The sequence below is a fragment of the Phacochoerus africanus genome, chromosome 2 (assembly GCF_016906955.1).
Source record: "Phacochoerus africanus isolate WHEZ1 chromosome 2, ROS_Pafr_v1, whole genome shotgun sequence".
NCBI lineage: Eukaryota > Metazoa > Chordata > Mammalia > Artiodactyla > Suidae > Phacochoerus > Phacochoerus africanus.
Window position 1 is genome coordinate 112,135,358 of NC_062545.1, and position 23,141 is coordinate 112,158,498.

The 23,141-nt window shown below is 36.1% G+C and overlaps 1 protein-coding gene across 3 annotated transcripts in view; it reads left to right on the forward strand.

Annotated features, from left to right (window-relative positions):
* The window catches only part of VPS13C (vacuolar protein sorting 13 homolog C), a 173,707-nt gene that overhangs the window by 145,534 nt on the left and 5,032 nt on the right, over positions 1-23,141 (forward strand). For all 3 annotated transcript variants that reach the window (XM_047766197.1, XM_047766199.1, XM_047766200.1), the window contains 11 exons: positions 1,481-1,592; positions 1,707-1,820; positions 3,738-3,877; positions 6,668-6,749; positions 8,002-8,115; positions 8,924-8,999; positions 9,400-9,563; positions 10,883-10,928; positions 13,095-13,218; positions 13,616-13,730; positions 19,116-19,204. In XM_047766197.1, the coding sequence (XP_047622153.1) occupies positions 1,481-1,592; positions 1,707-1,820; positions 3,738-3,877; positions 6,668-6,749; positions 8,002-8,115; positions 8,924-8,999; positions 9,400-9,563; positions 10,883-10,928; positions 13,095-13,218; positions 13,616-13,730; positions 19,116-19,204 (1,176 nt within the window). The remainder of the gene's footprint in view (positions 1-1,480; positions 1,593-1,706; positions 1,821-3,737; positions 3,878-6,667; positions 6,750-8,001; positions 8,116-8,923; positions 9,000-9,399; positions 9,564-10,882; positions 10,929-13,094; positions 13,219-13,615; positions 13,731-19,115; positions 19,205-23,141) is intronic.

Sequence of the window (23,141 nt, forward strand, 5' to 3'; positions counted from 1 at the left end):
ATTTAAAATAAGAATCTACTTTGAAAATAAATTTTACTCTTTTGAAAATGACTTCTTTTTTTGGTCTTTTTAGGGCTGCACTTGCAGCATATGGAGGTTCCCAGGCTAGGGGTCGAATTGGAGCTGTAGCTGTTGGCCTGCACCACAGCCACAGCAATGCCAGATCTGAGCTGCACCTGCAACCTATACCACAGCTCACAGCAACCCCGGATCCCACTGAGCGAGGCCAGGGATTGAACCTGTGTCCTTGTGGATAGCAGTCAGATTCATTTCTGCTGAGCCTTCGAAAGTGACTTCTATATAAAAATTGTTTTCCACCTGAACATACCGGTCCACTTTTGGTCAAGTGATTTCCTATCTGTAGATGGATAAACAAGGTCCTACTGTATAGCATAGGGAACTATATTCAATATCTTGTGATAAACCATAATGGGAAAGAATATGAAAGAGAATATATATGTTAACTGAATCACTTTGCTGTACAGTAGAAATTAATGCAACATTGTAGGAGTTCCCGTCGTTGGGTTAACAATCTCTCGTTGCTATGAGCTGTGGTATAGGTTGAAGACACAGCTCAGATCTTGAGTTGCTATGGCTGTGGTGTAGGGCAGCAGCTACAGCTCTGACTCGACCCCCAGCCTGGGAATTTCTATATGCTGTGGGTGCGGCCCTAAACACACCCCCCCCACACACACACAACATTGTAAATCAACTGTACTTCAATAAAATAAATTGAAAAAAAATTAATAGCCTCTGTACATTTCAAAGTGTAAAATTCTTTTTTTTTTCTCTCTTTTCTAGGGCTGCTCCTGTGGCATATGGAGATTCCCAGGCTAGGGGTCCAATCAGAGCTGTAGCCACCAGCCTACACCAGAGCCACAGCAACATGGGATCCGAGCCGCGTCTGCAGTCTACACCACAGTTCATGGCAACGCCGGATCCTTAACACACTGAGCGAGGCCAGGGATCGAACCTGCAACCTCATGGTTCCTAGTCAGACTCGTTAACCACTGAGCCACAACTGGAACTCCCAAGGCGTAAAATTCTTTCAACCACTTTCTCCCCTTTGTAATTACCACTAGAATATAAAATAGTTAGTGAACTATAAATGATAACTGTGTGTCGTTTAAAACAATTTCTGTGAAATTAAAAGATTAGATAATACATGCCACTTCGTCTAGTTGTTTTTGTCTCTTCCATAACATGATAAATGTGAAATTTGGGACTTTATGTGCTAAGTGTTGATATAGTAGTATTACCTCTAGTGAAGCCTTCACTTTAATTAAAAAAAAAAAGATCTCAATCTAAGTAGACTTTGATCTTGTTAACTAACACTTTTTTAGAGATCAAGGGACAAGATCTTGCTGTGGTTTTTGGCCAAAATCAAAGTTTTAACAGGGAAAATTATAAGATTTATTAGAAAGCCTTTTCTATCTTTAAAAAAAAATTCTTCCTCTTAAAAAAATTTCTTTTTCCTTAGGTATTTTATGGTTCTCATTCAGGAAATGGCCTTAAAAGTTGATCAGGGGTTTCTAGGAGCTATTACTGCACTGTTTACTCCAACAGCTGATCCTGAAGCTGAAAGAAAACGGGTAATAATTTTTACTTGGGGAGAAAGTTACAAAATAAAATTAAATCAACCATTCTTTGAACTGATTGTAGTAGAAAAAAATTTAAAATACAAATTCTTGATTAATTTTTTTCAGACAGAGTTAATCCAGAAAGAATCTGATGCTCTAAACACAGAATTAGTGGAGACCTCGGTGACTGATACATCCATTCTTAGTTTCTTTGAGCACTTCCATATTTCTCCTATTAAGGTTTGTCATAATTCTTTGCGAATTTGACAGAATTATTGTAGAACTTTTAAAGGATCTGTGTACAAATGTTGGTTTTAATGTGTGGCATCAAATATTTGGTGGGAATTTTGTTTGATTTACTGAAATAATTAGGACAATTCTCTGTAACATATGTACATCCATAATTCCCACAGAGAAACCACCAGAGCATGATCTCTAGTCTTGAATTAACAACCCCTTTATTCAGGAAGAAGCTGACAGAAGCATTTCTTAATTAAGCAAAGTGTTCACCGATGTTTAATGTTTTGGTTGCACTTTGTAACTACTGTCACTGTCTGAATAGAAAGCTATAATGGGTGCCCTAACCAGAATGTGAAAACGCTGAAGTAGGTATTATACTGTTGATGTGGTGTTTTTCACCCTTTCAAAATTTGATTGTAACTAAGGGAGTGGAAAATTGGATACCTTTCACTTGCCTGATTTTGTTCTTTATTAACCCATTTCCTTATCTCCTTTTGTTGTTCTTTTTAGCTTTTATAGGGGAAGGTGATTGCTTAGTGGATTCACAAGTGCTCTCAACCGTTAAGCTCTAAACTTGTGTAATGGGCCAAATTTACAATTAAGGAACTCTGAAAATATTGATGATCCTTTACATTCTCAAAAACTGTACAGCACATTATTTTCAATTGTATTCACCAGTCCATTCACCTAAGAGAATAGATTTATAAACTGCAGTTATTATTATAAATCAATACATTAGTTTGGTAGTATATACTCATAGTGTTAGGTGTAAAACTGATACGGTTTTATGTGGTAGGTTATACACAATTTCTTTTTCATTATAAATGAAAATTGGTTATTTTTGAGATTGACCAGTACCTTCAATAAATATGTACTGAAGGAAGGCCTGCTATGGAAGATATAAAATGACTTCATGGAGTGTATAATCTCAGGGATATTAAAGTTTGGTGGTTTACTTATACATATTTTTAGGCATGAGGTTGTGCCATGAAGTTGAATATTTAAGATCATGAGCCATAGTCATTTTCTTATTCCATGGTGGCTTTGCTGTAGGAAAAGGTTGGATCTCTTTTTACTTGAGTTATATTTTCTGGACCCCAGCATCTCTGAGTCTGCAGATGGGCAAAAGTCCATGTCAAAGAAAATAACCAGCAACTGGGCCTTCCTGGCCTTGCCTCAGGTTCCCCTTTATTGAGCCCTCTGTTGATTAGGGAAAATGCCTAAAAGAAGGGCAGAATGAGAAGGGAGAGTTACCTGCTTTACTTAGACATGTTGAATTACCTTCTGCCTGTGTCTTCTGGCACTGTTGCACTAATGATGATGCAGCACAAAGTACAAGAAGCTAATTGAGAAAGTGAAAATCTCTGTTTAAATACTGAGTTAAGGGGTCTGTGGAAGCTGAAAATTTTTGTTACCCTTTAAAAATATTCTTTAGAACTTGCTGTTTGTTGCCATAATTGTCATGTTATTGTTACTTTTTATTATTGTATCACTATACCACAGTAATTATTGTTAATTGTTGCCAGAAGTTATTTATCTTATTGGATTAAAATAAATGATTATCCATTATTTTGAGTTTTAGACTACTTGTGGAGTCAGTTGACTTTTTTTTTTTTTCCCTTCAAATGGGCCTGCAATTTTTGCAAAGTGTTTTAGGCTCCTCCTATAAACACAGTGGTATTTATATACTTTGAATAAAATTACAGTTTGATTTTCAGAACAAACTGATTTATATTTTATCAAAAAGTAAATATGAGAATCAGATAGTGTGAGTTATTCTATGTCATATACAGAGTAACAAATAATATTCTTTAGGACTCTTATTGAAAGATACAATATTAGTTTGTATCTGGGCAGTCTGATTTCTATGTGTATAAACTTTGCTTTTTTCATTTATTGAAATTATTTTTCTTTTAGTTGCATTTGAGTTTATCTTTGGGTTCTGGTGGTGAAGAATCAGACAAAGAAAAACAGGAAATGATTCCAATTCATTCCATCAACCTGCTATTGAAAAGCATAGGTGCTACTCTGACTGATGTGGATGACCTTATATTCAAGTAAGATTTATGTTAAAGTGTACTGGGAGGCTTTCATACCAGAATAATGTTTCTGGATATTAATCCTCTCCATTTTTTTTTTCTAGGGCCACACCCGCAGCATATGGAGATTCCCAGGCTATGGGCCTAATGGGAGGTGTAGCTGCCGGCCTGCGCCAGAGCCACAGCAGTGCGGGATCCGAACCACGTCTGCGACCTATACCACAGTTCATGGCAACGCTAGATCCTTAACCTACTGAGCGAGGCCAGGGATCAAGCCCGCAACCTCATGGTCCCTAGTTGGATTTGCTAACCACTGAGCCACAATGGGAACTCTAATCCTCTCCATTTTTTTGCTAGAATGTTAGCTCAGGAAAAAAGATTCTTCTTACTATTTAAACTTGAAGAGTGTGGTTACTTTCTAATTATGTTCTTTGTACCTAGTTTATTCATAAAAATAAAGAGTCTTAATATTTTCTTATTATCAATATCTAGATAAAACATGAATATAGAATAAACATTGAATTGTTTTAGTAGTATTTTATAAATTTACTATGTTTTAAATGGAAATATATTCAGGAATATATAGCAATAGGGTTAGGTTTCAGTATAATCATATGGCAAAGTATAGATAATAATTCCTTGCTACATTTAATATAAGAATATGTATGCCGGACATAATATAAATTCAATGAATGTTTATTGAATAATCAACAATGGCATTGGGACAAGTAGTTATCTTGGAGGAAAAAAAATCAATTTATATCATTTTCACCTCACTTATATACTATCGAATTTCATAGGAATCAAAGGCTTAAACACAAAACTCAAATAGAAAGCAAAAACTTAGGAAAAATAGAAGTTAATGCTATAAAAATCTCTGAAAAAAAAAAGGAAGTCTTTCTCCATTTAAAAGCAATAGGATATCCCTGGTAGCTCAGTGGGTTAGGGATCTGGTGTTGCCACTGCTGTGGCTCTGGTTACTGCTGTGGTACCGGTTTGATCCCTGTCCTTAGAACTTCCATGTGCCATAGGTGCAGCCAGAAAAAAAAAATTAAAAATAGAAAAATAATTGATTTCATTACATAAAAATTAAATACAACAAGATTAATGAAAACAATTAAGAACCAACTGGAAAAAATGTTAAATATAACAAGAGGTTAATAGTCTTAATTTTTAATCTAAAAATTCCAGTACCATGGTTACCAGAGGACAATATGAGATAATTCACAAAAGAAAAGCTGCAGTGGCGAATAGATATCAGAAATGTTTAGCTTTATTAATTATCAAAGAATATATGCAAAACAAATTATCAAAGATTTCAAAATAGGAGAAATCCTAGTACTAGAGGGGAGGACTCTAAGAAATGGGCACTTTTTTAAAAAAAACTATTTGTATGAGTGAAAACAGCCTTTTTTTTTTGGTCTTTTTGCCTTTTCTAGGGCCGCTCCCACGCCATATGGAGGTTCCCAGGCTAGGGGTCCAATCGGAGCTGTTGCTGCCGGCCTACGCCACAGACACAGCAACGTGGATCCGAGCCACATCTGCAACCTACACCACAGCTCACAGGGCAATGCTGGATCCTTGACCACTGAGCAAGGCCAGGGAATGAACCCGCAACCTCATGGTTCCTAGTTGGATTGTTAGTCACTGAGCCACCACAAGAACTCCTGATGACCTTTTTTTTTTGGTCTTTTCTAGGGCCACACCCACGGCATATGGAAGTTCCAAGGCTAAGCTTCTAGTCCGAGCTGTAGCCGCCAGCCTACGCCAGAGCCACAGAAATGTGGGATCCAAGCGGATCCAAGCCGCATCTGCGACTGGCAGTTCTTGGTAACACAGGATCCTTAACCCACTGAGTGATGCCAGGGATCAAACCCGCAACCTCATGATTCCTAGTTGGGTTCGTTAACCACTGCACCAAGAGATGAGAATGTAAACAGCCTTAAATGTTACTGTAACCTTTTACTCAGTAAATATTTTGAGGGAGAATTCAGTCCAAAAAATAATCTTGAAATGTAACCAGAGTTATATTCAAGATTCACATGGCAATGTTAATTATGTCAAAATTTAGAAATGTCTGTGCATGTAAGAATTATTTATGATACTTCCACATGATGGAATGCTGTGTCTGTTAAAAATGGTTACATAGAAATTTTAAAACATAGAGTAATACTTATCCATAATGTTGAGTGTAAAAATGCATACAAAAATTTTTTTTAATTACAATTTTTTTTTCTTTCTGCCTTTTTAGGGCCACTCCTGTGGCATATGGAGGTTCCCAGGCTAGGGGTTAAATCAGAGCTGCAGCTGCTGGCCTGTTCCACAGCCACAGCAATGCCAGATCTGATCCATGTTTTCGACCTACACCACTGCGCATGGCAACACCAGATCCTTAACTCACTTAGTGAGGCCGGGGATTGAACCAGCATCCTCATGGAAACTAGTCAGATTTGTTTCTGCTGAGCCATGAGGAGAACTCCCCAGAATGCTTTAATATTTTTCAGTTGTACAGAAAAGAGAAAAAATTCAAAGTGGAAAATGAGAAGAAGAAAAACTTAAAAATTGACTGTGTAATGAATGGAATTACAGTCAACTTTTTTAAGCCTTTTTGCTCTTTATGTGTTTATGAAAGATTTACATATTTTTATAATAGTTTTGTTCCAATGTTGTCTATCTCAAATATAAATTATATGCAGCACATGTACAAACCTAATTGTGAATTAGCAATGATTAATTAATCATTGAAATTTTGTCTTTTTTTTTTTTCCAAAAAATAATCTTAGTACCATTGATTCTTTCTCCTCCTAGATTGGCTTATTATGAAATTCGATATCAGTTTTACAACAGAGATCAACTCATGTGGAGTGTTGTTAGACATTACAGTGAACAGGTAACTTCCTATCATAGTAGCTCATAAGGAATATACTTCCTAAAATATCAAAACAAAACATTTATATGTGACTGTACAGTGTGTGACATTTACCTAAATTATCACAATTTGCAATCCTATTACTCAGTGGTTTTCTCTTTGTGTGTGTGCGAGTGTGTGTCTTTTTAGGGCTGCACCCACGGCATATGGAGGTTCCCAGGCTAGGGGTCTAATCGGAGCTGTAGCCGCCGGCCTTCGCCACAGCCACAGCAACGTGGGATCCGAGCTGCGTCTGCGACCTACACCACAGCTCATGGCAACCCCTGGATCCTTAACCTTGAGTGAGGCCAGGGATGGAACCTGCCAGCTTGTGGTTCCTAGTCGGATTCGTTTCTGCTGCTCCACGAAGGGAATTCCACTCAGTGGTTTTCTTGAATGATTAATTTTTATTTTAGTTCGTTCCACTGTGTTATAAACATTTTTAAAGTTTCCTTTAATGTTTTTTCCCTTGCAGTTATAAATTCACCACTTTGGAAAGAATAGTGATTTAGGAGTCATTACATTTTATTCCTTCATGACTACAGTTTCTAAGCGTAGCTAGCAGAATTGTAAGGAAGCCAAGCTCCTCCCTGTGCCAGTTACTCCATGATTTGAGTTCTATGCACAAGACATAGTAGTTGTTTGGGGGCAGTAGGGTACCACTCCTATACTGTGGAACTCCATGATGACATTCCCTTTCCTTCCTTTGCGGGAGGTCTTTTGTCTTTTGGTGTGTGTGTATAGACATTATGTTTTTCACATGTTCAAATAAGGATGTATTTTCAATTGTTTTTTGTTTGGGTTATTAATTATTACCTGTCTTCATAGCAGTAGTGATAATAGCATAACAGAAATGAGGAACAATTATTGAAGTATATATTCATTTAATATGTATACTCAACCACACAAGTCAGTATAATAGACCTCCAGTTTTATAGATATGAAGAGTGAAGCCTGTAGAGATTAAGCGACTTGTCCAAGTTTACATAATTGCTAAATGGTAGACTTGCCTCAAACTTAGTTCCCTCCAATTTTAAAGACTCATGTAAAGTACTAGCATAATGTCTGGTACATAGTGAAAGATCAATTAATGGTCATAATGGTGGCTATTTTGCATAGCTTTACTTTAACGACCTAATTTAGTCAATATTCCACTTTTTTCTTATTGCATCATGATGTTGTTTCCTACAACAGTTGCAAATGTCTTCATTTATTTCTTTTTTTCCCCCTTCAGTTCTTGAAGCAGATGTATGTCCTTGTATTGGGCTTAGATGTGCTTGGAAACCCATTTGGATTGATTAGAGGCTTGTCTGAAGGATTCGAAGCTTTATTCTATGAACCCTTCCAGGTAGTATATTTTACTTATTTTTTTAAGAGTAGTGTAAAAAAATGGATGTTCACTTTCACTTTTTATGTATGGCACATAATTTGTATTTTAATTGTATTTCGGAACTGAATAATGTTGCAATAACAAAAATGTCATTGAGATGACATTAAAGATGACTTGAGATGACATTAAAAGATTGTTTTAGTATTCATTAAGCACTTCTAATGTCTGGGTGATAAAACTTGCCCACGTTTTCTAGGACTTATGTAGTTGTAAGGAAAAGTGCTAGGTAGATTGAGACCATTTCAAGGCTGTTTCACCACAGTGGAAAGGAAGGACTAATGGGGCATTAAAAACTGACTTTGTTTCATAGTCAAGCTTTCCTCTAACCTGTTTACCTCCATTGAAAGGATCTAGGGGCTCAGCGTGGTGTAGACTTTAGGGATTTTAGAAGGACAAAGCAAAGAGAATAAGTGGGGGGAAAAGAGAGCTAAAACTCCATGGGTTCTTAGTCTTGTTATTGGTGTAGTTTTAGCGGCGCAATGGGACTTGGTATAGGGAGGCCCACTTCAGATTGTGACTGAAGCCAGTCATTACTCTTCTCCAATTTTTGTCATGGGTTGCTGAGATCATGTGGGTTGAAAGTATCTTCAAACACAGTAGGTGTTTCATCAGTATTTGGATTATAGAGTGAGAATGTTTATGGATCTTTACAGATTCTGTATCTTCACGGAAACCCTGAAATACTTGATTAAAAGTCTTAAACTTATGTAAATTTTAAGTAGCCGTATATATATGTATATATACATTTTTTTTTTTTTTTTGCCAGGGTGCTGTTCAGGGCCCTGAAGAATTTGCTGAGGGGTTAGTAATTGGAGTAAGAAGTCTCTTTGGACACACAGTAGGTATGTATCACATATTTGTGTGTGTGTGTGTATTTATGTATGTATAGATTAATTATAGTTATTACAAAATGCATTGTTCATGAAAAAATGGTTGTGGTTAATAAAAGAGGGATCAGTTTTCTAATAATTCCTGTAAAAAATGCTCCCATGATCCTAAATGGAAAATAATTTAACACCAACTTGCTGGGGTTTTTTTTATATGTCCTTGTAGTGTTGATGCACTTTAAATAGTTTTATTCCTCTTCTTGCTAAGTGGGAAATGGGAAAAATAAATCTCTGCATTTTTGTGTATGAGACTGAATTTTTAAGCCCCTGCTAGTTTAAAGCAATCACATGCTGTGTACTGTGGCGATGTTCTCCCAAGAGACAGTGTGATTGAACTCTCTGGGCCTTTCCATAGGTGGAGCAGCAGGGGTTGTATCTCGAATCACTGGTTCTGTTGGAAAAGGTTTGGCAGCAATTACAATGGACAAAGAATATCAGCAAAAAAGAAGAGAAGAGATGGGTCGGCAGCCTAAAGATTTTGGTGACAGCTTGGCCAGAGGGGGAAAGGGCTTACTGCGGGTGAGTTTCCTGCTGAAGCTTCAAGAAATGCTAAGTTTTATATACACTTCAGATTATGTACTGGTTGTCTGAAACCTGTCAGTAAAGGTCTATCAGAGTAGCAGTAGTGATAAATTGTGGCCTTTCTGTTTTCTTTTTGTTCTCTTTCCACTTTATAGCCACCAGCTTTCTCCCCCAAATCCTAGACTTAGCTTGGCCCTTGGGCTGGAGGAAAAACTCCAGTGATGGCAGGTTAGCACTGGTGGAGGGAGGAGTAAGGCAGAGAGATGTGGTAAATGGTGGTAGCTGCAGGGAGGAGCTCTTCAGTTCTTCAGGTCACCTGTACCCAAGGAAAAGAGGTTACAGCTTATGAGTTATAAATCAGGAACTGCCTGTCACTACTTTTTAGGACTTTAAAAATTATACAGGTAACATATGAATACTGTTTAATTATACAGGTAATAAATGATGATTCTCCTTATAAGTGATTATAAGAACTTACAGGATCCAGCATTGTCACTACAGTGGCTCAGGTTGCTGCTGTGGCACAGGTTCAATTCCTGGCCCGGGAACTTCCACATGCCCCAGGTGCGGCCAAATTTAAAAAAAAAAAAAAAAAAGAGGAACTTATAAGTTCCTCTTTTTTTTTTTTTTTAACAAGTAATGGAAATGTAGGTAAGGCTATAAAGTATTCTGATTACTCCTCATTTTCTGAGAAGTATCTAATCTTTTCAATATAGTATATATCCTTCAGTTCTTTTTCTATACATTTGTGTAGTACACAGGTGTCTTTAGTTACTACCATTACTTGACAGTTATTTAAAGAATGTACAAACATGTTATTTTTTAAATTTGAGAGAGAATTTCCTGTGTTTGTGCCAGTGATCTGTAATGTGTGTTATTTCTTCTAAGGTGCTTTATTTGTCAGGTTATTTGCTATCCTTCAGAGGTCCCTTATTTTTCAATTTTCTGCATTTTCACTAAATGACAGAGAAATCTCACTAGAATATAATTAGATTTGTAATTTTCTCAACTCATTTTACTGATTTAGAAACTGGACCAACTGCTGATTGGTGTCAGACTCAGATGTAGAAAATTTTCACCTGCTTTACTGCTCTTTTTGTTATAAAATTCTGTTTCTACAAGGGCTTCGTTTACAATTTGCTATGATATAATATTTTAAAGTCATAGTACTTGCTTAAATGTGCATATTGTTCTCTCTGTCAAGTCCTCATTTAAAAAAAAGTTATTTCTAGTATGTCTGTAGAGACCTCTAGTGGTTGGTATAAAATTAAGCACCTTCCATTCAGGCTTGACCTGATGATTGATTTCTCTCTCAGGGAGTTGTTGGTGGAGTGACCGGAATAATAACAAAACCTGTAGAAGGTAGGTTGAGACTGTTTTCTTCTTACAAAGTCAAGAAGAGTTGATACATGGTAAACATGATAGGTGTTAATCCTACTAGGTATTTGAGAGAATTTCTGAGTAATTCTGTGTTTATAGTCTTAAATTGTTTAATGAACATTCTTTCCTCAAAATGTGGAAAGGTTAAGTTGTAGACTATTTCAGACTTAAGAGGATATTTTCAGCAGGGTCATAGTTAGACTAGATTCCTTTAGGTTCTCAATAGCAGTTGGCTCTTTTTTTTTTTTTTTAAATGCCTATCTAGAAAAGCACATTACTTTATTCAGTTCAATCCCTATCACAATCCCAGTTAGCTTTTTTACAGAAATTGACAAGCTGATTCTAAAATTTATATGGGAATTCAGGGGAACCCCAAATAGCCAAAACAATCTTGGAAAAAAAGAACAAAGTTGGAGGACTTAACACTATCCAATTTTAAAAGTTATTATAAAGTTAAAATAGCTAAGACAGGTGGTACTGGCATACAGGTACAACTAGAGAAGTGGAATAGAATTTAGATTCCAGAAATGCATCCTTACATTTATGGTCACTTGATCTCTGACAAGGATGCCAAGATAATTCCATAAAGAAAGAATAGTCTTTACAACAAATGGTGCTGGGGAATTCCTTAGTGGCCTAGTGGTTAAGGATTTGGCATTGTCACTGATGTGGCATGGATTCCATCCCTGGCATGGGAACTTCCACATGCCTGGGTACAGCCATGAAAATAAATTAAAAACAAAAACAAATGGTGCTCAGACAACTGGATGTAAGCATAGTTTATTTATATGACCCAATAGTTCTACTTATAGTTATGTACTCAAGGGGACTGAAAACCTATGTTTGCTCAAAAACTTGTGCACACATATATATAGAAACATTATTCATAATAGCCAGAATGTAATAGCAACTCAAATGTCCATCAACTAATGCATGGATAAACAAAATGTACTGTATCTGTATAATGGGATATTATCTATTTTTAAAAAATCAAGTATTGGTATAAGTGCAAGAAGGATGAGCCTTGAAAACATGATTCTAAGTGAAAAAAGCCAATCACAAAAGGCCACATATTATATGATTCCATTGGTAGGAAATGACCAGAAATGGCAAATCCATACAGATAGAAAGTAGTTTAGTGGTTGCCTAGGTCTGCAGGGAAGAAGGAGGTATATTGCATAATAATGGAAAAAAATAAAAATCATATATATATATAAAAGATTGGAAGGAGGGTTTAGGGGGAAATTGGGAATGATTATTAATAGGTATGGGGTTTATTTTTGAGATAATACACATTTTCTTAAATGGATTATAGTGATGGTTGCACAATTCTGAATATATTAAAAACATTTAATTTGTGTATTTTAATGGGTGAGTTATATGTGAATTATATTTCAATAAAATTCTTATAATTAAAAAAGAAAAGTACACTGCTTGAGAACTTTCCTGATGGCTGGCATAATAAAAAGAGAATATTTTCTGGTCAGCTCTTCGACTTTCCAGTCATAGGCTCAGATTAAACTCCTGGATCAATAGTTGTAAAACTTGAAAGTGCCTCCGGGTTACCTTGGGGGCTTATTAAAGCATAGATTGCTGGCTAGGAGTAGGGCCTAATAATATGCTTTTTATTTTATTAAGATTTTAATTTTTTTATTATAATTGATTTAGAATATTTTGTCAATTTCTGCTGTACAGCAAAGTGACCCAGTCATACATATACATTTATTCTTTTTCTCACATTATCTTCCCATCATGTTCCATCACAAGTGACTAGATATAGTTCCCTGTGCTATACAGCAGGATCTCATTGCTTATCCACTCCACATGCAATAGTTTGCTCTACTGACCCCAAACTCCACTCCCTTCCCCTCCCTCTTGGCAACCACAAGCCTGTTTTCCAAGTCCATGTGTTTGTTTCTTTTCTGTAGATGGATTCATTTGTGCCGTTTATTGGATTCCAGATATAAGTGATAGTGTGTTGAGAACCACTGTTTTATTACCTGTTAGCGTTAAATTTAACTTCCTTAGAAAGCCAAATTCTACAAGCCTCCTTGGTAAAATAGTTCAGTATTTGGCTTAGGTGTCTGTTGAGTTCAGAGGTGCTTATTTTAAAATCTTTATACTTTCGTTATCTTTGGTTTTATAAAGGTGCCAAAAAGGAAGGAGCTGCTGGATTCTTTAAAGGAATTGGTAAAGGGCTTGTGGGTGCTGTGGCTCGTCCAACTGGTGGAATCATTGATATGGCCAGCAGCACCTTCCAGGGAATTCAGAGGTAATTAAAAAGCACATACTATGTGCAGGGTGTGCGTCTGTGTGCAAACTGTTGTTAGGAATACATAAGTTGGTTAAATACTCTGCTTGCTCTTAAGGACCTTATAGTCTAACTAATTGAAAGCTATAATGGATTCACAAGGTAGAGTGCCTGCAAAAAGGAGTAAGAAGAGACATGTTTTTTGTTTATGGCTCAGTTTCTCTCAACACATGTTTATTGGTCCCTCCCATATGCCTGGCACTAGTTAGACACATTATTTTGGGCAAGTTTTAAAAATCACTCTGTGCTTATCAAATATAGATATACCATGTTATGTAGTATAGTGTTTAATCAACACATATATTTGTATTATTCTGAAAAATTCTCATGTGTTTTTCTTATACACTGCCTTACCCAGGGCTGCAGAGTCAACTGAGGAAGTGTCTAGGCTCCGTTCCCCTCGTCTGATTCATGAAGATGGTATCATCCGCCCTTATGATAGACAGGAATCTGAGGGCTATGATTTATTTGAGGTATGAATTCTATTCTTAGTGGTCACAAGTGAAATTTAATTTTAAATATTTCTAGGATCAGGATTTCATGGGAGGTTCCTAAAATTCCTGACATCAACTTATTTAAAGATTACACAGGAAACATGGTTTGTAGAGTAGAATTTGATTATTTATGTTTAATTATATTAGCATAATGTGTTAAAAGGGAATAACTGGTCTTTTTTTTTGCTACACAGGATCGAAGCTTTTTAGTGCAGAAAAGATAATGTTAAAAAGAAGTCATAGACTTTATCACTCTTTGTATGGTAGCTCTTTTAGTTTGCGTTGTTAACGTCAATCTCCTGCTTGCTAGCCAATTACTGGAATTTCACTGCTTACTTTTCTCCCAACCAAATTAATTTATTTGGACTACACTGTAAATCTAGATTTATTCAGGTAAATAGAAGTTGGAGGAAAGAGGGACCGTTGCGGCTCAGTGGTAACGAACCTGACTAATATCCATGAAGATGCAGGTTCATTCCCTGGCCTTACTCAGTGGGTTAAGTATCTGATGTTTCCTTGAACTGTGATGGAGGTCGCAGATGTGGCTCAGATCCTGCTTGGCTGTGGCTGTAGTGTAGGCTGGCAGCTGCAGCTATGATTTGACCCCTATCCTGGGAACTTTCATATGCCAAGGGTGCAGCCCTAAAAAAAGAAAAAAACAACACACACAGAAGTTGGAGGAAAGAAAAAAAGGTTATATACAATTATAATCTTTTTAAATCTTAAAAAATTTTTAAAGAATTTTTTTGCTTTTATTTTAGTTTTAATTTTACTGTATTTAAATAATAAACACCTGTATAAATTGCTAATTTTCCACAACTAGCTTTCTTCCAAAATTATTAATATTTAATACTTTGATTTTTAAAATAAAACGTTCATTGTTTTTAGCTTTGGATTTTATATTATGTGATTACATTTTATCTTTCTGCATACCTCTAACTTTATTTTCTTTCTTTCTTCTGCCTACACAGCAAGAACTGGAAGTACAGGAGTAAATGTTTCCTATACTACTACTTGATTTCATCCTTAAAAAAATCAAAACAAACTGTGGTATTAACAAACTGTGACATGATTTACTTAGAGTGAGAGTCCATTTTAATGAAATTTTCTTTACATTTCTCACTTCTCTCTGAACTTTTTATTGTAGTGGCTTGACTACAGACAAAAAATGGCAATACTCCTGATAATACTCTACAGTAATAAGAGATCAATATAAAAGATGAAAGGATGCAGGAAATCAACTCTTTTTTACATTTAGTAGTTGGAACACTTAATTGAGCTCACAAACAGATACTTTTACTATCATTTTGAAAATTTCATCTTATGGTATTCATATGCATTTTGAGTAAAGTTGGAAAAAAAAGAACTGTTCTTATGTTCACTCCATCATGTGTTGTTTATGTATTTGAATCCTGAGAGCAGAATTACATAGATATTTTCACATATCACCCTAAATTTACTCAAGTTATGGAACATTGACTGGGCATATGTTTTAGTAAATGATGTATCATTTGCTCTGGATCTCTCCCTAGACCTCAAATAAGTGTTGGCACATGAATTTTAAGAATATGTTCCCTTAATGTCTTTTTCTTTTTTAACTCCTTGGTAATCTTGTTAGATAAATGGAAATTATTTTCTAATTATGTTTTATGCATTCTTAGCCATTAGTATTTATACTTTTTAAGGATTAAGTCTCCTTGTTGGTTATGCTTATTTCACAATTATTGGTTTAATTAATGTAAATAGAAGTTTAACATATAATTAAGCAATTACTTATTTGGGTTTTCAGTGTATAGATATTTTTATTTTTAAAAACAAACCCTTTTTTTTTAAGTTCTGAGAGAGAGGATTCATTGTTTTAATGAAAACAAAAACATTATAAATTATCATTCTGAAATTAGTGGCCCCATAGTTAATTTTCAATGTAAGTTATATTTTGACTTCTCTTTTTATAAATGATGGAAATGTTTGATTTAGAAGGGTCTTATCTAGCAGCTTTCATGATACCTACCAAAATTGAAACCAAAGTATAAACTTAGATTTAATGTGTTGTACATTTGAAAAGAATGAAACTGTTAACATAAAACTGTTCAGTTGGATTACATATTTTATTTTATTTTTGAGTTTTTACCTTTTATTTTTATTTTTTTTCCTACTGTACAGCATGGTGACCCAGTTACACATGCATGTATACATTCTTTTTTCTCACATTATCATGCTCCAACATAAGTGACTAGACATAGTTCCCAGTGCTACACAGCAGGATCTCATTGCCAATCCATTTCAAAGGCAATAATCTGCATCTATAAACCCCAAGCTCCCAATCCGTCCCACTCCCTCCCCCTTGGCAACCACAAGTCTATTCTCCAAGTCCATGATTTTCTTTTCTGTGGAAAGGTTCATTTGTGCCGTATATTAGATTCCAGATATAAGTGATATCATATGGTATTAATCTTTCTATTTCTGACTTACTTTACTCAGTATGATAGTTGCATTACATATTTTAAACTATAGTTATCAAAAGAACACACTGAATGCTTCATATTTAAAACAAGCACTTTAAAGAAGCAAGAATGACATCCAAAGATCAGTCTGAAACTGCAGCTGACAAACTTTTCTTGTGCCTAGATAATTGAGAGTTGGCAAACATGTCACCACATGTACAGTTTCTGTGAGAATCAAGCACAATAACTAATTCAAGATTCTGTCTTAAATCATCACTAATAGTTATTCTTACTTCTTAATGGTTTTTAATTTTCCTGGATCTATTGCAATTTTAATTAGACTTGACTTTTGTGGAATCTTCCACCTTGTTAAATTTTTTCTTTACCTATTAATTTCCTTTTTGATTGTTTAGCTGTTTATGTTATTAATCTTTTCCTTGTGTTTCCCTTTTTTGCAGTTATATGCCAGTAAGCACAACATTTCAAGAAACTTTATTATTTTATCTAAATATAGTCATCCTGTCTGATTTATTTGTTTTTGTTAAGATATCAGAACTGGAAGAAATAGAATGAACATTAACTAGGGGACTTGGAATTTTTTTTCCATGGTAGCCAGGGTAGGCATGGATAATTGAGAAATTTAGGCTGTTTCATCCCTTGTCCATCTTGCTGTAATTAGATGGGTACAAAGTATTTGATTATCCAGGCTGTGCTGGATATACAAAAGAAATGAGACTTCTGTCTTTAAGGGACCAAGTATAACAAAAATGTGGAAAGAGTAAAGAGCATTAGAGGATAAAATTATGTCTTTCTAGTGCTTGTTGCAATATGGGTACATTATAAATGATTTATTTGAGAATCTTTTGATTTATCTTTTTTTTTCCTTCTGAATACTGCTCTGTATTTTTTAATTTAATATTAGCTTTGAAAGTTACTGAACCATATAGTGTGTTTTCCACTTATTCTCTGTTCTCCTAGGATAATTACCATTTACACACACACATGTATATTTATATGTATGTATGATATATATATTGCCAGTTTTAATTTAGTATTCATCTTGATTCACATAGTTATGAGTATATAATATTTAAAATGGTGTCCCTTGCTCTTTCATTTTAATTACATTTTTCCATGTTCTTAGAAATGCTTCATTCTTAATTCTTGCCTTACTATCTGTTGAGGTAGCCTTACATTGTATGTTTGACCATTCCCATTTCTTGACATTAAAGTTGTTATTTTACTAACAGTAATAATACTGTGATAAACATCATTATATGTGTTGCATTTTCATAACTTGTATTATTTCCTTAGAATTTACTTGAAAAAAACTGCTAAATATTGTAAATTCTTCAAGTTGCATTTTAGGAAGGGAGGGTGAGTTTTTTATCAGCTAATCCACCACAGTGGCAGAACATCTTAATCTGAATCTCAGAATGTAGTGGGTTTTAGAAGTGTTGAAAGCAAGGTTCCTATAATATTTTATGGTGATAAAATATACTTTAAAAGCTTCAGTTATTTAAAGCACAAAACCTGATAACTAATGAAAATGCATACAAGTGGAAAGTAGGTAGTGTATCTTGTACATTGCACTCAAATCTAAGTATTTTAACACATTTAAATTTCAAACCTGAAGACAAATGTACTAAATTATTATATTTATTTCCCAAATTCTCTTTAAAGGAATTAAGATATAAATGTTACGAGATTTTAGCTAATTCACACAGGCAAGATATGAAACAAGTGACTGTTAAACTCTGCTTTTCTCTGAGACTCATTCTGAAGATGAGACCCCATTCTTTGGGAATCATCTTCCTTGTTCATGGCTTTTTGTAATTGTCAAGGAAAGACTGGGAACCAACAATCTTTAAAAAGTGTGTATTTTAGTATGGAAACGATAACAAATGTGCTTTCTCTGCTTGTGATTATTTTTGATTATGTTATCCTTTTGATAATATTAATGTATTCTTTATTATAAAATGTTAATATCCTATTTATCAGGTATGTTTGTGTTTTGTATTTTCATATATATTATCTGACTTTTAATTATGCATTATATATAATGTCAATAATATTTAGCATTAATTATAAATATTTATTTTTAATGTATATTGACTAAAGTCACAATAGTTTTGAGATAGTTGAAAAAAAGATGTATTTTAATGTGCTACTATTTATACTTGAATTATTTTATGCTTGTTATTGTCTTTAGTAATAAATTGTGCTAGCTATTTGAAACTTTAGAAATTCTTCATGTTCATATTAAGATCGTTAAGTCTTCTTTTCTACCAGCAATATAATTCAATACATACTTGTACTTCTTATGCGTGTTTAATGTATAAGGCCAAATACTCAAAAACATTAAATATCAGTTATCTTGGAATTTTATTATGTGTATATCTACCTCTCTGTACATCAGTAGTTTTTAACCTTTGAGAAGGGTCAGAAACCCCTTAAAAAATTTGATGAAATATATGAACTGTCCTCTCAAAAAAGCTCAGGAACATATTTTCATAATTATATAGTCTACTATGATAATTCATAGACCTTCCAGAGTCCTTCCATGTACCCCAGGTTGGGGATCCCTTTAATGCTAATGTCCAGTTTTATATTTAGTATATGTTCTTATTAATGAAAATATGTGATTATTTCTAGCAGATATTTAAAAATTTGAGTTATCATGCAACAAGATGTATTTTACTAGAAGATCATTTAGTAAGCATTTAATATAGTGGAAATTAATTTATGAATAGGCAATGAATATTTTTCTAGCTCCGAGTGCCAGTCTGTAAAATTGTGCTTTTGTTTCTAATAATTTTTTCGTGACTGGCACTGTTATTATAATTACCTACTATACAGTATTGTAAATACTATTTGGATGCATATACAACACAAATCTTGAGTTTTCTTTTCTTTTCAGAATCATATCAAAAAGTTAAAAGAAGAGACTTACCGATACCACTGTGCTATTCCCAGCAGCAGGAAGACAACCCTCATGGTTACAAATAGGTATTGACTTCAAGTGACATTTTTTTCAAATGTTAACTATACAGATTATAAGAGTTTTGAAGATTAAAATGACAGAGAATCTAGAGGATTGTGTTTCAACTGCAAAATATTCATTGTCACAGAATCACAAAAATACAGATATAGATAGGTCCTTGGAGATCATCTGTTCTGACCCTCTCATTTTGGAGATGCTGAAACTGAGACTCAGCATTGTTTAGGGGCTTAACCAAGTGACACAACTTCTGAGGGATAAAGTCTAGAATAGACTTTGTAAGTACAGTAGTGCTGCTTTTATATATGAAATATAAATCCAGTAATGGAGAATGAATTCATGAATAATTTTTTTTTTGGTCGTTTCATCTTTTTAGGGCCGCACCCATGGCATATGGAGGCTCCCAGGCCAGGGGTCTAATTGGAGATGTAGCTACTGGTCTAGGTCACAACCACAGCAATGCGGATTCCGAGCAGTGTATGCAACCTACACCACAGCTCACAGCAACGTCCGATCTTAACCCACTGAGTGAGGCCGGGGATCGAACCTGCGTCCTCATGGATGCTAGTTGGGTTCGCTAAGCACTGAGCCATGATGGGAACTCCTTATGAATCATTTTTTTCACTAGGTTTTATTTTGGATGATTAGCATACTTTTTTTTTTTAAGGGCCTCACCAGTGGCATATGGAAGTTCCCAGGCTAGGAGTTGAATTGGAGCTGCAGCCGCTGGCCTACACCATAGCCACAGCCTCCTATATTCAAGCCACCATAGCCACAGCCTCCTATATTCAAGCCTCCTATATTCTGCAGTATAATCTATACTGCAGCTTGCAACAACACTGGATGCTTAACCCACTGAGTGAGGCCAGGGATCCTCACTCAGTCAAATTTGACTCAGGAGTCAAATTTCTTTAAAGAACACATAGTAAACATTTAGACTTCTGGGGCCATCCTTTTTTTTTCCAACTACTAAACTTCACTCTTTTAATAAGAAAATATCCATGAACAATATGTAAATGAACAGGAATGGCTGTATTCCAGTAAAATTGTATTTACTGGGCTTGATTTGGCTCATGGGTCAGAGTTTGCCCACCCCCGATATGGATAATAATTAAAAAGATGAAAATATGTGGTCCCAGTTTTTTTTTTTTATCATTTTAAAAAATACAAGTTCTCATGACCTAGATTTATGAAGCTGTGACTCCACTAGTTAGTTCTAAATCTTATGTAGCATTTTATTTTAGTAATCTTCATTAGGAAATTGTTCTCCGAGCAGACTTTTTTTTTAAGCATCTGTTTTTGTTTGGGCTGCTGTAACAAAAATACCACAGATGGGTGGCCACACATTAAATTGTCAAAGCTCTGGAGTCCAAGGTGCTGGCAGATGGTGAGTGTGATAAGGGTGCACTTCCTGCTTCGTAGATGGCCATCTTTGAGCTGTGTCCTCGCATGGCAGATGGGGCAAGGGAGCTTCCTATGGCTTCTTTTACAAGGCCACTCGTGAAGACTCCACCCTGGTGATCTGATCACTTCCCAAAGGCCCCACCTCCATTACCCTCACATCAGCATATGAATCCTGAGGGGCATAAACTTTCTGTCCATTGCACCATCAATGCATGACAGGTTCAGGGACACAGGGGTGAAAGCTACATCTTCCAGCCCATCCCCATCTAAAGTGGGGACCTCCAAATTATAAGTGACATCACAGCCTGATAGGTGTTATAATAAAACAATGTTTGGAGACTGAAGACAGGAAAAACTCTTGGTCTAGTAAGGAGGAAACCAAGGAAAGTGTTAGGGTGGCTTTCTAGATAAGGAGGTTCTTGAACTGAGCTTTGTAGCATATAGAGCTATCATATTGGCAAACTGAAGGCAAGCAGAGCATAAAACAGTGTGGTGCTCTGAACAGTAAGTGCAGTTTGGAATGGCTGGACTAGGATGTTAGTGAGGAAGTATTGGGAGACGAAGCAAGAGTCCTTGGTGTCTGCTCATGCCATCTGCAGGGTTTAGGTTTTATCATTAATGTGATGGAAAATCACTAATTTAAAAAAAATATAGACTTCGTTACTGTTCAGCATTGCAGCTTTTCACACAGAGATACATGCATACTGTACACACATATGTCTCCTTTTCTTTCCCACTGAAGGCTTGTAAACAAGGAGTAATATGATGAGGTTTGTAGTTTAGAAAGGTCTCTGGCAGCGGTTTGGATACTGGGTTAGAGGAGGATCAGAATGGAGGCAGGGAAACCAGTTAGAGACTGTTAGTTTTCTATTGCTGCACAACAAATTGCCTTACAATTCGCAGCTTAAAACAGCAAATTCATTATCTTACAGTTTCTGTGCGTCTGGACTCAGGGACAGCATGACTATGAGTTCTCTCCTCAGGGTCTCATAAGGTTGAAATCAGGGTGTCAGCTTCTTTCCTGGAAGCTCTTGGGAAAAATCCCTTTCCAAGCTCATTTAGTGTTGTTGGCAGGATTCAGTTTGTTGCAGTTGTAGGACCTAGATCCCTGTTTCCTTGATCTGTCCACTTGGCAGCTGTCCTCAGCAACTAGAGCCTGCCTGCGTTCGTTGCCACGTGGCTCTCTCCATCTTCAAACCAGCAACTGCACTCTGAATCTCTGGCTTATTGGTCTCTGATGCAGATTTAAAGGGTCCACTCAGATAAACTTTCTTCCTAAAGTCACTTGTGGCTTATCACAAAGCCTCATCGTGGAGTTCCCTGCTGGCCTAGTGGGTTATTGCTGTGGCACGGGTTCAATTCCTGGCCCGGGAACTAACTTCTGCCTGCCATGAGTGGGGCCAAACATAAACATATCCTGGCCATGAAATCTATCATGTTCATAGTCTTGGGGCTTATGCAGAGCTATGTACCAGGGGATGGGAGGTCTTAAGGACTATCTTAGAATTTGTCCACCACAGAGATGGTGGCAGTTATCCTGACAGGAAGCAGTGAGGGCCTAAACTAAAAGAATGAGGATAGATATAAGGGGGCAGCCTTAAGAGACCAGGGCTCGGTGGCTGACTATGGAAGAGAAGGGAATACAAGGTGACTTTCTAGGTTTTGGCTTGAGTACCATTTACAGTAATTTGAGGGAAAATATGATGACTTTATTTTTGTTCTGAACTTTATGAGTTTGACACAGCTTCGAGATGGTAGAGGTGCCTTGGTAGTCAGGGAGACATGTAGATATAGGTATAGGTCTAGGCAACTGGAGTTTGGGTAAAGATCTGGGGTTGAGATCTTAGAGACCACCCTGAGAGAATGTGTTAACTAGGAGAAGACCAAGATTTGAGCTCTGGCAATCTTGATGCAGGAGGAAGAAAGTGAAGAAGACTGAAGGTGGTGGGACAGTAATGTTGTTGGAGCACTCCAGAGTAGAGATGAAGACAATCAGAGTGGTGAATTATATTAGAGCAGTGATTTGTAATAGTTACCTTTAACTCTTAGCTCTATCATTTGGTTCTCTATAAGGCAGGAGGTGGGAGGAAGCAGGTGGAGTCCACTTCCTAGAGACTGCTTGGGATGTGAGGAGTATTGGAGGTCATTGCAGTGATTGAAGGGCACCACAAGCACTTGTAGGATGCTACAGGGCACAGCACAGTCCCAAACATGCCCACAATTTCAGTAGCACTTGTGCTGAAAAGTACAGTGCCAGGGGTCTTTATTGGTCCCCATGCCATTGGCCACCAAGTCATTGACCTCTACCTTCTAAACGTCTAGAATCTAGCTCTTCCCACAGCCATTGCCTTAAGCGAGGCTCTCACTGTTCCCTGATTGGACTGTCATAGTCCCTTCCTACCTTGATCATCTGCTCCATCTCTCCTTCATTGGACTCTTCCTTTTTTTTTTTTTTTCTTTTTAGGCCCATACCCGGGGCATATGGAGGTTCCCTGGAATGAGAGCTGCAGCTACCATCCTACCCACAGCTCACGGCAACGC